At 45.7% G+C, this 17,794-nt stretch overlaps 1 protein-coding gene across 9 annotated transcripts; it reads right to left on the bottom strand.

Moving 5' to 3' along the window:
* Window positions 1-154: 154 nt before the first annotated feature.
* On the bottom strand, window positions 155-17,423 carry LOC128769613 (transcriptional repressor p66 alpha-like). 9 transcript variants are annotated; one of them, XM_053883488.1, is made up of 11 exons: window positions 17,261-17,423; window positions 7,444-7,913; window positions 4,987-5,119; window positions 4,713-4,841; window positions 4,567-4,644; window positions 3,583-3,702; window positions 3,183-3,368; window positions 2,170-2,425; window positions 1,198-1,592; window positions 876-1,125; window positions 155-603 (listed from the first exon to the last, which is right to left on the bottom strand). In XM_053883488.1, the coding sequence occupies exons 2-11, from the start codon at window positions 7,908-7,910 to the stop codon at window positions 464-466; spliced, it is 2,154 nt and encodes a 717-aa protein (XP_053739463.1). In that variant the 5' UTR covers window positions 7,911-7,913; window positions 17,261-17,423; the 3' UTR covers window positions 155-463. The 9 variants fall into 9 exon arrangements, with proteins under 9 accessions (XP_053739463.1, XP_053739464.1, XP_053739466.1 ...); XM_053883489.1 differs by lacking the exon at window positions 17,261-17,423 and adding an exon at window positions 16,869-17,134; XM_053883491.1 differs by lacking the exon at window positions 17,261-17,423 and adding an exon at window positions 16,710-16,862.
* Window positions 17,424-17,794: the final 371 nt, after the last annotated feature.

Here is a 17,794-nt window from a genome sequence, read left to right as displayed (position 1 = left end):
GTGAGTGTTGGACAATTTACAACTCTGTTTTACCCGAAATAATGTGTTTTTGACTATGAACTTATGGTTATGTATGACTGAAATCATTCAAGTGTCAATAAGCTGAGTCATTTTGACCCACATCATGGCAAACGGGGCTCTTTCGCCCCAAACGTTTTGTTTTTTTTTTCTTGTCAGAGTACTCAAAGCAGACAAACACATCACTACCCAGCCCGGAGGTGAGACGTCTCCGTGGGAAGCCCTTCAAGTATGTTTTTGTCTTTGATTTTTCCCAGATGATCAAAAGAGTCTGCACAAAGAACAGCAAACCTCAAATTCAAAACAAAGAAGTAAACTAGGACGACAATCATAGAAAAGTTACAGAGGAACGTTTCTTCAATATTTGAGATTGTATTTGCTAAACAGTCCTCCGGGGAGTGCTGTTGTTCGCTTTGTTGGAGCCGGGCGCTTGGATAACAGTATTTTATTTCCATGTATGAGCAGTCTGCGAGATGGAGGAGCGAGAGGGAATCATGTCCAGCAGGTACTCCCTCTGACGTGCGTCCACTGTGGCGGAAGTCTTGTGGCCAGTCAGGCTGGGGTTCACGTAGGCCATGGTCACTCCTGCAAGAGAGCAGAAGGTGAACTTTGGACAGAAGAGAAAACAGACAACCGACTCCCACCAACACTGAGACGGACACGGAGGAGAAGCGTCTACGCTGAGGTAGAGGAAGGAAAGAAACTGCCCACCAAATGACAAGCTACAGGAGGAGGAGGAGTGGATTCATGAGGCTAAATCGCACTAGATGAGTGATTTGAGAGTCTGAATCAAAGGGTCACTGAAGAGAGGTCAGATGTCAGGAGCCAGGGAGGGGCTGCTGGGTTTGGGAGTCTACCTGTGTTGCTGCTGTTCTGCTTCTTCCATGCACTGGCTGAGGAACTACCTCCGCTGACATTCCTGACGCCGCCGAGTCCACTGCTGCTCACCTTTGAGCTCTGGATGGAGCGCTGGGACACACGCTCGTGCTTACCTGGCCGGCTGACCAAAGCCGCTGCCGCCACCGCGCTCTGCAGCTGGGAGGTGGAGGAGAAGGAGTGGGGGACGCCCCTCACTGAGGAGATACCGCCGTGGGAGATACCTTGGCTCTGAGGAAACACAGCGCAAGCGTTACACCCCGACTCCTGGGCTGGGCAGAGCTGCATCACGCCGAGGACAACCTTGATGGAGTGATGGTGGATGATGTTGCTTCCCCGGTTGACCTGGTGGTGGTGCTGCAGAGATGAGGCTCGGGCCTGCTTCAGCTGCTGGGACACCAGCTGCTCAGCCTTGAGCGATGAGGAGGACGAGGAGCTGCCGTGAGAGAGCGACGAAGACGTCTGCTGGATGATGCGCTGCTCTATCTCCTGCTCCTGCTGCAATGCTTTGACAAACGCCGCCTTCAGTCGGTTGGTGTGCTCCGCCTTCAGCGCCTTCTTCTGATTGGACGACATGCAGTCCTCACAGAGGACTTTAGACTTGTCCTGTCTCCACCGGCAGGTGAAGTCGGTTTTGCACTGCGTACAGGCGTAGGGTTCCTTTAGCACAGGCTTGGGCAGCGGCACACCCATCTTTCCTGGGGGGGTGGAGGAGGAGTGGAGAACAAGAAGGATTTAAGTCCCAGCAACAGATCGCTTATTCACTCGCACATGCTCAGAGGAAACCTCCTGTGATGGCCAGTGGCTTGAGAGAACATCGTGGACACAGAGAACAGCAGCAACAGAAGACAGGTCAGAGAAACCAGAGGAAGAAAAGAGGATTGAGAAGACAGATAGAGATTATGAAGAAACAACAGGACAGGAGAGTCAGAGACACCAGATGAGCAAGAAGACCGGGGCACTGGAGGACACACTAGAGGACACTATACATCAGACACTAGGAGACAGAGAAGAAGAGAGGATGTAGAAGCTAAGTCGTTCCAAAGACAAGAGGACACTAAAAAGCTTGAGGACAGAAAAGCAAAAGAGCGAGACAACAAGATGGCAGAGAAGAAAAGAGGACAGCGAGAGGAAGCAGAAGGACAACAAGAGGAGAGAGGAATCCTGGGTCTGAGAGCAGAGCCATTCTGCGCCTGCAGCACTGAGGAACGTTGTATAGTATTTTGAAAGTCAAATCAACAGTGGATGCAGTGACTGACTGGAGAAGCTTCACACCTCTGTGGAACGTGTCCAGCAGGTTCTGAACCACCTCTTCCAGTCCCACCAGGTAGATGAACTCGTTGTTGGCTGCCGACGGCAGGAAGTTGAAGACCGGGGCGGGAGGCTTGGGCGGGGGGATCTCTAGCAGGGTCTTCTCCAGCTGCTTGCGCAGGGCCAGTTTGGCTGCAGCCTGGCGGCTGGCGGGAGAGTCGCTGACGCTCACCAGTGACACGCCGCTCGACGAGGAGCTCTTCATGGAGGACGCCGAAGCCTGTGAGACAGAGATGACCTCATCATGACCACAGATTCTGAACTCCAAAAGCCTCCACAATATATTGCACAGAGTCAGATACGTCCCCCGTCACCCAGTTTAGTGTATTTAAACGGCTAATACAGCGCCATCAGCTGGAGACGCAGGATTCTTGAAAGCAGTCCTTTACTCACACTGTTTTTACAACCTTACATAATGATACAGTTGAAATTCTTCACTCCAGTGTTTAACTACACAGTAATTACGCATCGCTGTTGTGTCGTCGAGAAAATTGTTCAGACTTATGATGGTGCGTCGCAGACGGAGCTGTTTACTTTGGCGGACTTTGGCTGCATTTATTTTTAAACCGGGGAGTGAGGAGCTAAAAACGTTCACGTGGCTTGCTTTCTTTCTTTTTTTTTTCCAAACACATGGAGGGCAGCGCAGCTCACTAGCTGTCAGAGGTAGTCACCTTACGCCCCAGTCCTCCTCACCACCGACTACTTGAGGCTTTTGAAGTGAGGAGCTACTTACTGGTCTCCCTCCTGCTTTATCAACAAGGGAACAGCCTTTCTGCAGCATTGCTCAGCCTCTGACCCCCACCCTTCAACTGGGTTCTTGAAACTCACAACCACAAGTAAACACGCATCTTGACAATGCCCTGCTGGGGTCTGTACTGGGCCCTACTTTTTTCAGACTCAGCACTTTAGCTCTTCACTCACATGGTTTCTTCCAATTACAGTTATACAGTTCAGGTGGAAGTCTGAGAGATACCAACCAGTGAGTTGGCGCCGCTCACTACTCTGAGACCCTGCTGCATCATGGTCCGCTGGCTTCCAGGGGCCGAGGTCCTGGGGCCCATCAGCAGCGGTGGCGGTCCTGAGCCTCCACCACCTGAAGCTGCCAGCTGCTGCTGCTGCTGTTGGCGGAGAGCCTGGATCTGCTGTGGAGATACAGAGATGGTCTAACCGGGACGATGAGAGGGGGGCAACACAGACATGGAGGAGATGGGGCGGGGGCATCAAAAGTACCAAAGCAAGGGACACAGACAGAAGAGCAGAGGTCATAAGTCTAAGACCCAGGAGAGCAGGACTCAAAAAGCCATCGTGATGATGACAAAGAAAAGTCAGAACCTTAAAACCAACGGGTGCTGAGCCATGCTCCAGATCGCAGCTTACCTGAGCACCTCTGACCAGCGGCGGCATGATGATCTGGGAGCCGTGTTTGGACGAGATCTGCTGCCCTCCTCGCACAAGCGGAGGGGGGATGACCGCCCCTGAACTCCTGCCTGTCAAAATCTGGACAACACAAACACCATTAGAAAGCTAACTACAGAGGTACAGCAATGACAATGCTCCAGAAACAGACTGTAAGTTAGCAGAGCAAAGTTGCCGTAATAGCAGGCCGTCGAAAAGAAAAGCTGTCGAGTGTTGTTTCAGTTTCAGACTGGAATCATCTGAGCGGGTTGGAAACACCACATCAACACACCATTTAACTCGATTTGCTGTGAGAAATGCTGGTCATTGTCTCGCGGCAGTCATCAGTGTCGCGAGGTCACTTGACCAAGTCAAGCAGAATATTTTGACAACAGCTCACACAAGTACCGTGAGATCATTGGAACTATCCTATCACGACTGTCATTGCTGATCGGTCCGATTCAGATGTGTCAATACTGATGAGTCCAATTCAAGGTTCGGGGGCCGAGTACGGCCAGATGAGACATTTAATGAGGCCAGCATCAAGTTAAAATAAATGTAAAAATCTCTATTCACCAACGTCATCGCTCACCGTTTTACAACCTCCACTACCTCCTGCCACCAGGTGGCAGTGTTTCTAGTTCAACACTGAACACGCAAACTTTCAACATTCAAATGTTGTTTTTTATGTCTAGGAAAAGACGAATTGGTGAAGTAGAAGATGGGGAGTGGATATGGAGAAAGGACACGTTTGGACCAGGAGAACAATTGGACAACTCATAAAGAGATAATTGGTGCAAATTTGGCCACCAGGAAAATAATGTTTTGCCAAGATGCCAGAGTTGTTGGGGGGAAAACACATCACCTAGTGAACACATGGGTGGCACATATCAATCAGGACCTGTCCAACATGCAGCGTCCATGTTGACAGTGTGTAAGTTGTGAAGTCAAAGGGCTAAAGTTCACCTGCTGTGAGCTCTTGTTGCCCGTGATGGTTCCCCGGATCAATGGAGGAGGAGCGGTGGAGCCGGACAGACTGGAGGGCTGCAACGACAGAACAGAAATGCTGCATTCTCCTTTGCTTCAGGCGTTGGGCGAGACAGCGGCTCTACCTTCTGTAGATTATCTCTCTGGATCTGACTCTGCCGCAGCTTCTTCAGCAGCACCAGCTTGGCCTCCTCCAGTCGCAGCTCTTCCTTCAGCTGCTTGATGATGCGCTCTCGCTCCTCTGGACTGCTCTTCTGCACAATAGCAAACACCCACATCACAACTTGGTGTGACGCTTCAACGCTACATTGACACTGAATTGTTGCCGTTGACATTATATGAGAAGACACTCAAATCAAATTAGCTGGGGGATAAAAGTTTCTGCCGTCCACCACTGACCATCAGCAGATCTGTGTCCAGCTCCTTGAAGTGATTCACTCCGTTCATGGGTGGACTCGGGGTGTCGTTGTCTGACAGGATGATGACATCATCGTCATCTTCTGGGGACGGAGGTCGCTTCTCTTTCTTCAAGCTGCAGAACAGAACATGACTCATTCAATAATAGGCAACTGCAACAAAATAACATCAGACAACTTAATGGTGAACCGAGAGAGCTAATGTTGCTGGGGTTCATCTTAGCATTGACAGCGTCGACTGTTGCAGTGCATCTTGAGACTAGCTATGCAAGTATTTGTCGCCTTTTGGAAAGCACATATGGTTTAAAGCAAATTCCCATTGTTGTAGCAGCTGGTAAAGGGTGAAATGTCCCTCCCCAAGTGGAGCCAGGGAAGGAGAGGCCGACAGACAGATCAGTGTCTTAAGTCATGAAGACGATGGTCTGCTGTGGTGAAGCAGTCAAACGGCACATTGATTTACCGGTCGACCTACATTCCAACCCTCACCTATGATCATGAGCTGGCTAAAATGACTTTTCCCAGGCGCTTCCTTTGAGGTAGAGTGAGAAGCTTAGCCATCCAGGAGAGACTTAGAATTGCTGTTGCTCAGCAATGAGGCCCAGGGTCCAACCCAGGACACACTGGAGGGTTTGGCACACAAGAGTTGGAGGAGGGAAGTCTGAGCCTCTCTACTTCAACTGCTGCCTGACCGCTCGATAAAATTGAGGGATAACTTCATGCACTGCAGTAGCAGATAGATACAGATGTCCCACTAGACCAGACCTGGGCAAAGTGCGGTCCGGGGGCCAAATATGGCCCTTTGACTGTATTTATGCGGCTCTCCAGGAGTCAGAGTGAAACTATAAAACTGACATTGTTGTTGTCATTGTTTTTTTTGTTTATTTTCAGAGTATTTCTTGTCCCTTAAAATACATCAAAATTTAAAGTAGATTTTGAAATGTATGAGACATGTCGAGAATCTTTGAATGGAATGTGATTTAAATGAAATACAACACAACAAAGCAACATTTTCCGTGTATTTCTAAAGTGTAATTTCATAATCACACATGATGTCATCACTTGATTTGTATTTTCAATTTTTTTCTTACCCTCCTCTCTTTGGGTTTGACGGCCTCTCTCAACGGTCACAATACATAACCTGGCCCCTTAGGAAATGGAATCGTCCACCTGCACTACACTGACTACGAACCAAGCTTGCATTCCTGTTTCAACATGATGCAAATGTTATTTCTTGTTGTTGACTCCCACTAGATTCCCCTGCTGGCCATTGCAGACACAGCGACATTCTCAACTGTTAAAATTATTTAAACTCAATCCACTTATTGATTTGGAGTGAACTATTTGACAAGAGCTTACCAACAATAGGACTGTAAACTATGTTTAACATTGCTCATTGAGGCCCTGCAGGGCCATCACTAGTTAAAGTTATTCCAGCAGCCACAGGTCTAACCAGATCTTCACTTGACCTTCCTGACACACCCCTGGGCCCTGCCTGGGATTTAAGCCCACAGCGACACCTCAACCCTGGAGTTTCAATTATTAAAACACAGGCGTCATTAAAGTGCGAGTCACGTTTTTTGTGAAATTTATGACCAAGAGCTGATCTGCTTCTTTGTAAGCTAACAAGTTCAGACATCTCACAGAACAGGCCGGCGCTCTCCCAGAACACTGCTTTAAGCCACAATGTTTGAGCCGCATGACACTGTGGTTATGAGTGGGAAAGAAGGAACGCCAATTTCGTGGCGACCTGAATACATACAAAAATATTAGGTGGTTCGCTTTGATGGATGCTTTGGATCGTAATAAGCAAACACACGCTTCTAAAAACAGCTCGTCCAACAGTCCACCTCATGCCACACTCGGGATGGTTTTTAAACATGAGGGTCTGTGTTTAAAGTTCATATGTAATGTTGGCATGGAAACAGTTAATGCATTTTATAAAGCCATTAAACTCAACGTGACACCATGAGGCCTCTCCTTCTTGAGCCGTCCTCCTTTGTGAGTGTGTGCGAGCGTGCGTTTGTGTCCTCGGGGCTTAGCGCCATCATCACTTCCTGTGGATTAATCACTACTTCCAAAGAAGTCACATGACCTCAAAGTCATCGTCACGTGACCCACTCACTTTTCCTCCCACCCTCCCCCTCCCCGCTCTGCTTCTTCCACGGTGGAAACCATGGCAACGACCGGCTGGAACCGGTTTGCGACACACACAGCTTCATTTTGTGTGTGAGGGGAGGTTTTTAGGGTTCAGGTGGAGAGTCGGGGCAAAATGGAGGTGGACCAAAAAGTCAGGTTGAAAGTGAACACCCTCCCTCCCCTCCCGCCCCCAACTGAAACTTCAGCATCAGATGAGGCCACTGCACACTAGAAGTCATTCAAAATATATTTACTTCTTCATGTTTTGGAACACCTTAAGTAAAGAATATAAACAGTCTCTTACCCTTTTGATGTGCTCATGTCCACTGGCTGCTCTCCAGTCTGCACCTCAACTTTAATAGTAGCCTTCACCTCTCCTGTAGCCAGAACCTTCGACTCCATCAGCCTGTTGCGGGTCCTGGTCTCCATTGTCGGCTCAGTTTTCACCGCCTCTTTGACGGCTCCGTCCTTAAGTCCAGTCTGATTGTCTGGCTTCTCCGCTTCTTCCTTCACCGGCTTGGACGCCAAGGGTAACACTAAAGGTAACGGCAATTGACTGTTTTCGGGTTCTGGTTCAGACCCCGTACCAGACTGGTTCTGAGACTCCAGTCCCAGTGCTGGCTCGGGCTGAGGTTCAGTCTGTTCAGATGGTGCCAGTTTAGACCGTTTGCTTTCGCTAGCAGCATCGGAGGGCTCCAAAGACTGGGGAGCAGCATCCCTCTCCAGCGCCCTCTTCTGGCTGCGCGTCTGGCGGACTGCTTCCTCAGACATCCCCTGGGAAACAAACAAATAAAAGACACTTACATATGGCAATAAAGCACCAGAACAATCGACAGTTTCCCTGTTGTCCTGTCAACCACATCCATCCCTCCTCCTACTTGGGGACACCACATTATGTAGCCACACAAACTGCAACAGATAGTGTCCCAAGTGACCCCCCCCACCCCTAACAAGTGACTAGCAATGACACATTCTCCTCAGAAGTGACGCCATCTTTCAGGATGGACAGGTTTCAGGTGACTCCCCAACAATATGAGCAGGTGACTGTGCTGTTCCATGACCAAGTGAACAGCTCACAGCAAGCTCACTAACTGACTGGGTGTCCTGCGACTTGTCAACAGATGACCTCCTCTTCATATTACCTCCATGTCTTCGTACCCATGGCCCACCAGATGAATGCTTTCATGAGGGTGCAAGGCAGCGTTCTTCTGCCAACATGATGACATCAAGTCACGATCAGATGACCTTTAGCACAGATCACAACACTATTCAGTCCAAAGAGGTGATTCCAGTTTGGACTCGTGAGGTCCACGTGACGTCTTTATGAGCTAATCAAGTGACATCCTTAAGAGATAAGCGAGTAAAGAGATAACCAAGTGACCTTTCAATCCAGTCCTTATGAGACCACATCATAGCGCAGCATTTTGAGATGCCAAACAAGCTGTGAAGTGATTTCATAGTCGTACGCAGCTGGATTAGCTCTCGTCTGGATCTTCAGTGGACGTCTTAAACACCACTAGAGGTCCTAATGAGAAGACCACAAGAGGTCCTTCTAATGAAATAACCTTGTGACCTCATGAGATGACCTTATTATGAGATCATCCTGCCGCCTGCATTAGTTGTCATTGTTCCATCTGATGGTCAAGAACTCACGTCTATTTCACGTCTATCCAACATCTCTGTTGGAGACCATCACGGTTTATGGCCACTATGGTCATCTAATGTTCAGCACATTCACTACAGAGAATATTCATCTAGGCCAGTCTAAATCCGTACCACCAATCGTCCATTTTGAAACTCCAAGAGGGAGAGGACCCAAAAGTGACCGGTGTCGTAGAACATGAGTTACATCCAGGTAACTATTTCATACATGCCCAGCCCTTTAACTGACTTCTTTATTGGTTTATCCCACACTTGTGCATCAGTCTAGTTAACGCGAGGTAATACATAACCTCAAGGCACATGTACAAAATTTTATCTTGCAACAAAATGGATGGGAAAGAAAATAATTTGCCAGGAAAAATAATTACTGCGAAATCTATCCAGCCTTTTTAATCTGCGTCGATGTATTCCAGTGACTTAATGGTCATACTTTGTCAAGACTTGCAAAACTTCATCGGTTTTATTATGCAGCGCATCACAGCAAGACCTTTGGAATTTCCCAACTTTGGGCAGATCCTGTTGGCACGACACGACTCCAAACAGGCCACAGCACCAGCCCTTTCAGTCACATGTGAGCAAAAAATGAGGAAAGACAGTGGAAAGGTGAAACACTACACCTGACACTAGGGGCAAAAAGGTTTTTGAATTTTAATATTAATAACATGATGCGACTGTTTAGATCAGAAAATTATGCAATGTGTATTAAAACTGTCTCATACTTGAGCTTTTTTTCCTACTGGTTAATGTGTAGTTGTATGCTGCGAGTCTGGTTCTCTCAAGGTTTCTGCCTCAATGTTAGGTTGGTAACATTGCCATGAGTTAGCTCAAATGTCAAACACTGCAGAAGACAAACTGAGGTGCACACACTACGCATTTTTTCCCATTTCATAATACAAAATGTGATCTCACTCAAATACTACAGATGTCATGAATTGTGCTACATTTATAAGATTAGATGATGATCATATTATAGAAATGTTTTGTCTCTGCCGTAATACATGGTGACACTAAAGTATTGCACCTAAACATACTACAACTGCAGCAGGTTCTGAAAGCTTTACTAGACAAAGCTAACCTTGACTCATCAATAGGGGACATGCAGAGATACTAAAATGGCCTCCAGACAAAACATGTTGGAGCAGCGTGGTCACATGACCAAGATGTCAGAGACTGGATCAGTCAACTCTTACTGCACAGCGCTCGACACAGAAATCAGTAATTATCTGCAACCAATTACCAGCACAGGCATCTAGCACAACACATGACGGAGCCGAGTGAAGACCAACAACCCCAGCGATTTAACTACACACCCACAGAGAAGCACAACATTGAAACGAATATCCTTCCACCACGCTCAATCTCTTAACGTTCCCTTGTTAACATGCAACAGAAGTAACACGGCGACGTGCCACTGCAGCCTTTTTTACACCGACCTGTGACGTACAATTCCGCGATGTCGTGGATCTAATTCAGGAAGTAGATTAAATGAATCAATAAGCTGTGGTCAATCACGCTGCTCTCTAACAGACCTCACTAGGCGGAGTGATCTGCAGCAAAATAAACTGTTTATTTCTCACAAGACACACTCATACGTTTGAATATTTGTTTAACAATAGATGAAAATGAGCAGTGAGGAGATCAGAAATTGCAGAAGACAGGGGAAGATAGCAGATGGACTAACAAATAGGTGCAGATTATATGCAATATGAGCGTGTCAGTTTTGTTCTCATGGCCATCTTCATTTAAAAACGCATCTGCTCAATATTTACATTTAAATACCGTTTTTACTGAAGCAGATTCAAGGAAGAAAATACATTTTAAAAAATCACGGCATACGATTGACACTTATACTCCATCAATTGCGGTATTGAAAGTCGAACTTGGCCTAGTTTTAGTTGCGTGATGATCCACCAAACTCAGCTGGTTAGTCAGCAGATTCTTCGTATGCTCTAATTTGTTAATAATATTTAAATTTCTCAGTGGTGTTTCCCTTCAGGCAACCAAAACCCACCTCCTTCCAAACGCCCCCTGAGTTAGGAGATTTGCGCCCATGTTTTAAACTTCCTCCAGCTCAAGTGATCTCAGTATAGTCCCAATACAGTCATTTTAATTTAACCGAACATTTTACTGGAACTATTGACCAATCTTCTGTCAATATTTGAATTCAAAGTAAACAAAAGAAGGTAAATAAAGGAAAGACAAACGGTTTAAGACTTGTTTAAAAAGATGTCGACGGATCTGTGTCAAGACAAATGTGAAGCCATTCATGCAGAACGTTTTTTTAACAACTGAAATCTGCAGTTTAGAAACAAAGCTTTTAATGTACTTATTGGAAATCTTGGACTAAAGCGCAGGATTATAGTGGAGTATCTATTAATCATATGAAACAGTTGGGGTGTAAATATGGATGTCAGCTTTATAATTTATTGCAACACGCAACATCATCGCAGACAATTGAGCCCAACTGAAAGATTTGTGAGCACAGCAGAGGACGTGCTGCCACAGAAAACACCACAAAAAGTGTGACCATCTTTATACTATCAAACGAAGCATAAGTCTGGACACCTTTCTAAACAAAGTCACACCCTTTGTTCCAGACTGTAAACACAAAAAGCAGACAGATAGTGACTTGCACCAGTGTGCCTACCTTTTTATCCAAGTTCCACTTATCATATTCTACTTCCGAACCCAGAGCCCATGTTTATACATATGAAGACGTTGGCATGGGGATTGGCTCGTATTGGCTGGAGGAATGTTTCAAAATACAGACAGCGGAGGTTGACCATTGGGGGGCACAAAGAAAACATGAGATTATATGTAGGTCGACATCCATAATGCTACACAAAATAAGTAAAAAGTACATCTACTTCTGTTGGGTATGAAAGGGACTACAAAAACAAGTTTGGTTAACATGATAAGACAGTCCAGCTGTGCCACTGTCACGGGGCATCCACGGCAGAAAGCTTTACCATGTTCTTTGTCCGGAACTACGGATTATTTAGATCATAGTCGAAGTGACTATGCTGGGAGATAGCAGACTAAAAGCTTGCAGGACAGCCAACATGAATCACACATACGAAGGTTGTGTGCCTACCAAGGGCCGTCGACGTAACTCAAACTGCATGCAACATTAGTGCTTCCACTGAAGCCGAAAGTACTGCTATTGTTACCAGTTTAACAAAAGCCATGAAACACGCTATGCTAACAAGTGTTTCTTTAGGATCCCAATACAGGCTTTATTTACCAGACAGTTGAACCATTTTTGAGAGTCAATATCACCGTTGTTTGTTCTTTCAGAGACATTTAAGCTCATCCTTGACAGCAAACTCTCCACCACTTCACAGTACAACACCAGATCGTAGCGACCTCTACATTTTGTGACAAAGCATGAATCACTTGCTGCGTGATGCAATTTCTCCTTCAACAATCCATTTCTACCAGGTCATCTGTTTCCAACTGCTTCAGTCAGCTCTGGCAGTTGGATCTGAAAGATGCGCAAAGCCAGAGCTGAAAAGACGACACCGTCGAGCAGCCAAAGAGTCACAGAGAAACACATCTAAATGTTTGGTCTGTGCACGGTGCTGAGAACCGGTAATGCCAGGGCCAGCAGCCACACACCTCAACTGTCCATGGAGAAACAGAGGCTCCACCCGGAAACTGTTGCAGACAGTCAGGTTCTTTCCATATCATTAGCTCTAGCTTCTTGTTAAGGGAAAGACAGACATCTTTTTAAGGTCTGGCTTAGCTCCTTTTCTGCCCATACATCTACACTTAACACATCCGTAACTTAGCTTAAGAATCACTCAACATCAACTGCCAACAGAGACACGTAAAAAGAAAAAAAACATTTGAGAGTTAATATCCTGATGACCAGCACAGATTGAGACAAAAACGCAAATGAACTGAAACATTCTCAAGATATAAGTTCTAATTGGCTGCTGATACGTGACGATCTTACACTTACTGCTTTCTGCTCACAAGCATATTGCCATACAACAAGAGGGTCCATGATGCCTATGCATTCTATGTCACAATGCAATACATCAACTGATGATCTGATAAGACTTTTTTTTGTGAACTCTTACATCACAAGACACACATGACATGACCCTTCCCAGGATTCAGTAGGACACACAAAGCACTTTTCCAGAGAACCGGTTTAAACCAGTTGGGTCGTGTGTGTGTGTGTGTGTGTGTGTGTGTGTGTGTGTGTGTGTGTGTGTGTGTGTGTGTGAGAGAAGCTGGATCTAGTTTTAACCCTTCAGGTGCTGTAGGGACACAGCGTCCACACCGGCAGCCATTATGTGTATGAATGTGTGTGTGTGTGAGTTTTGACCTGATGCTGGTGGCACATGGTCGTGCACACACACACACACCGCTGCGCACCCCGACAACCTCTCAGACACTGACCCTATCTTTGTAACAGGCAATCTGAATGGCAGACAGGTTTCACATTTCATCTCCGTGGCAGTTTACACACACTTTGAGCCCACACACGCGCACACACACACTTGCGGGATCAAACTCCCACCCACTTTAGAACTTGACATCACATGCAACCAGTGCAAAACCACTGAAGGCAACTTATCTCGAAACTTCATGCTGCATCCACTAAGTTAAGACAAACAGGTTTCAGTGTCACGAGGGTTTGTTTTGCTCCAATGTGGGGACTTTTTTTGAATGCATCAACTTCTTCAGACAAATTCTATCATCTTCCATAATGAAAAAAATAAAAGATGCTGTTTTGTAGCATTGATCAGACCAAACAGCAACTGAAGTCTGGTTCCGTTGAGGTTTCTGCCAGTGTAATGTAGTTGGAACTACATCACATGGTAGTTAAATAACCTTGATTTGCATTTTTTTTTATAGTTACACTATTTTATGTTGTCACAAAAAATAAAAAAGGATCTACAGACAAATTTGTGGCAAGAAAAAGTTTGTGTTCATTCAGCGGAGGGACACCCTGGACAGGACAGCTCAGCAGTACATTACAGAGCACATATCGACAGACAACTTCTGATGCATCCAGCAGTAGATAACTTAAGAGTCAGACGGAGGGAGGCAGAAGATACAAGGTTTCTCCAAACCCAGAGTATGACAACAGTAAATGGCCCAGCATGTGTATAATCGCAATCAAATAAGCAGGTGCCTTCAAAAACGTTGTAGATTTACGACTACATTCAGATGTCGTGCTTTCCAGATTGACTGGCAAACAAAAAATGGTAAAACAGCTATAGGATTCTTAGTCAACCATTTAGATTAAGCTATTTAAAACACAAGCACAAGGAGGCAAATGAAGGAGAAAAACAGATTGAGGTTGTGGAGGGTCACGGGACAAGGATTTGAGGCTCCATGGCAGATGAAGAAATCACACATTTGTTTATTCTTCATAGCTCTATCGTGACAATGAAATTAAGGAGAGGTGTGAAGTGTAGGTTTAAATATATCATATATAATAACTTGTATATAAGTGCAATAAGTCTGCACTTCTTAGCATTAGTGAGTGAAAGATGACAAGAATGACAATGCAAGCATGGTTTGTTATTCAGCAAAAGGGTTCTATGATCTTTATGCAAAGTAAAAATAAATAAATAAATCTTAATCTTAATTGTCTTGATTTGTTACATTTTTTTGTTTGCAGTATGAAATAGTCTAGTTGTTGGAGTGAATGTGGGCTAAAAATGTGCAAAAATTTACTGACTGACCTATGTTGACTTCATCAAGAATTATATGCTATAAATAACCTGTCCTCTAATTTAATAATTTATTCCCAAAAAAATACATTTCTCAAAATACTCAAACCTGAATCAAATGATGGTGAGAAGAGTGGATTTGATATGCTTCTTGTGTTCTCCATCATATCCTAGAGAGCATATTTATTCAGTCGCAGAACTAACTGCTACTCGCTTTTTTGCAACAAACGTATCATGTTTTAGCTTCAGCGGGCAGCACATTATGTTCATGGGTGCAGACTTTTAGCCTGTGAATGCATCATTCAGGATAGCTTCTGGTTTTAGCTTGGACAAGCATACAACTATAAACATTGATCTCAAACGATGACCACCGCACCATACTCTGAAGGGACTGGATCAATGAAGTTGGTCATGGCTAAAGTGGGTCACCCACTTGGTTAACATTGATTTAAGGCCAGGCACTCCCTAAATACACCACAAAAGCTACAATTCTGGATGTATATTTCATCACAACATCAAAGCTAAACCGCACTGACCCGGAGAGTTAAGTGCAAATGCCGAAGTTGTAACAAGCAGACAGCCTTTTGGAAGACAGTGACCTCGAGAAATATGGAGAATGTGAACAGAAAAATGTGGGTTCAGTCTATGTCAAAAAGCATCCGTCATGAAAGTGACCTCATCAACAATGCTTTCTTCTCTTTCTTCTGACAGGCAACTCGGTTGGCCTGCGTTTGGCCGACATGTCAGTTCATGAAGAATGCATCTGCGCAACAGATAGTTAGAATGCAAATTACACTTAACAATGTCTTTGCTGTCATGGACATTTACATTCCTGAAATCCCAGAGACTGGCTGCCCTCATAATGACCATCCACTGATCAGCATATGATGTGTACGGATTGACGCAACATGTCACGTTTAAAATAGTTACTGAAGTTTAAAATAGTGACTGAAGAAAGAAAGGAAATGTAAACACTAATATAGCATGAAATGTTGCTTTGGAAGTTTTTGTATTTTCATTTTATTTCCCTAAATTATGGTGTGAAAGGAACGTGTCTGATGTCTTTTTTTCCCATGTAACGGTCCAGTAGTGTGGACGTTTATGGTAACAATGGTCCCGTAGTCGCAGCCTACTGAGGGGAGAGTGACGACATCCCAACAGGGTGGTTTATAGATGCTCCACAATAAACAATACTAGTCACCAAACAAATATAAATAGTAATAACATCCACACCTGGCAGTGTCAGCAGGAGTTATCTTGTTTAACATAGCTTGACCGCCACAAGTTGTGTTACTGTTTTGGTCATACGCAATTATACTTGTTTGAAAAACTAAATTATCAAATCAATTGAAATAATTTATTGAGCACCACTGATAAATAGTTATCCTCCATGTAGACCGTAAGACCAGCAATATTTGTTTATGCTTTCACTATTGTGATAAAGCCTCACTAGCATGGAATCCTTCAATAATAGGAAAAGATCAAAGTTTAGCAGCACCTAACACTAGAGATGACTGCAGGATTATTTCAATAAACCATTGGCAAACACATAATATTTATTTAGGAAACAGCACATAATAAATAATTCAACTCACCCGTCCAGATAAACATTAGTATAAACTGGTTTGAGGTATTGAGGTTCCGTTTTGTCCTGGAGCGCTGCAAACTCGTCTGGTGTCTGTGTGTGTGTGTGTGTGCGCGCGCGCACGCGCGTGTGCTTCGGTGTGCGCGAGCAAGAAACACAGAGAATATGTGTGTGCTCTCTCGCGCGCGCACGTGGCGCGGCGTGTGGCGAGTGTGTGTGTGCGCGTGTGTGTGTGTGTTCAGCTTTAAGAGGAGGAAGACTACGGTTGTCACAGCGAGAAGTAGGAAGATTAGCTACCAGATAGCAGAACCAACCTCGGTGCCGCGGGGCTTGATCCGAACCGAACCATAACCAGTGACACTTCACCAGCCCAAACCCGTCGCCCAGAACCGAACACGGCCCTTTAAAAGCGAAACCCAGCCCACAGTACATGTGCAACTCGCCGGCTCCTTTATTATTGACACCGCCACGGCGGAGACGAGCTTGTTATTAGTTAGCGAGCTAACATTAGCAACATCGCACAAACAAAAACACCAACCCGGTTCAGCCCAAATAGCCCACCGAAATCAAAGCCGACCGTCTCTGGCTGGCGCACACACTTCAGAACAAAGTGATAAAACTCCACCGAACCTGTATTTCAGCGTGACCCACACAACCAGAACCGAGTCTGGGTCGCTGACTCGGCTACAGACCAATGCAGGACACCAGCCAGCCAAATCGGAGGGGATCCAAACTTTCCCATCAGAGCCCCAAAAGTACGCGAATGTGCGTCTAAACACGAATGTTTACCTGCACGACCCCTCCCGAAGAAAAAGCTCCGAGTCGGAACTCATGAATTCGATCGGCCGGCCCACAGACGGAGCTCGTCGCCGCCGAGCCGCCGGCGATGAAACGTTATAATCCTCGCCTCATTTCGCGACTTCCACCGAACAAAACCGGCACCGGCAAAGTGGACGCGCTTTAAAAGACCTTAAATGAAATAAATGTGGAGTGAATGTCCCCCTCCCCTTCCCAGCGCTCAACCTTTGGCTCTGCGGATAAGTGTTACTTTTCAACAGCCCATCAGCTTCTTTATCGTCACAGATAGGTGGAGGAAGACCTGGCTCCTCTCGACGAGTCCGAATAAAAGGCTCCCCTCGATCCACTTACTGGAAAACTTCGGCTACCCCCAGTCAACTTACTCGGTCGCTTTGTCGTCCCTTCTTCGCCGATGATCGACCAAGGAATGTTTAATCCGCCGTTAACCCCGATAAATCGTGGCTTTTTTGAAATCCAGGGGATATCCTCTTTTTTCGGCCCTCCCCGCTGCCGCGTCTGTTGCCAAATAATGCGCCTCAACACACATGGAGCCGCTGCGTCCTCTTAGTGGGCATGCGCACCTCGGCATACCAGGGCGACCGGATCACATCATATAAGCCACTGACCACCAGTCACGGTGTCCATGTCGGGAGGACCGGGGTCCCCAGGTTGACCCGTGGCTCACACCTCTAACATCACATCCTCCCTTTCACACCCACCTCATGATAAGAAGTCACCACAACAACGTAATAACAACCTGAATCCATTGCATTCTATCCACTATCCAACAGTATTTCTGTGTCACTTTGTTTTGTTTGCTGACAAATGATAAATCCACAAAGAAAGACAGCACAGCATTGAAAATATCAATGAGTGACAAAAGTCATTCATTAATTACTCAACCCCTTAGAAAGTAA

Source organism: Synchiropus splendidus, chromosome 13 (genome assembly GCF_027744825.2).
Source record: "Synchiropus splendidus isolate RoL2022-P1 chromosome 13, RoL_Sspl_1.0, whole genome shotgun sequence".
NCBI lineage: Eukaryota > Metazoa > Chordata > Actinopteri > Syngnathiformes > Callionymidae > Synchiropus > Synchiropus splendidus.
The sequence above is the reverse complement of the archived record's forward strand: the minus strand, read 5'-3'. Positions and strand labels throughout refer to the sequence as shown.

What these genes read in the sequence shown, in the direction of transcription:
- LOC128769613 (XM_053883484.1), bottom strand. Translation starts at nt 8,365, where the DNA reads ATGTCATCATGTTGGCAGAAGAACGCTGCCTTGCACCCTCATGAAAGC. An exon ending in TGGACACAGATCTGCTGATG is followed by an intron (nt 4,842 to 4,986) that starts GTCAGTGGTGGA and finishes GCTATTGTGCAG; the next exon opens with AAGAGCAGTCCAGAGGAGCG. An exon ending in GCAGAACAGCAGCAACACAG is followed by an intron (nt 604 to 875) that starts GTAGACTCCCAA and finishes GCTCTCTTGCAG; the next exon opens with GAGTGACCATGGCCTACGTG.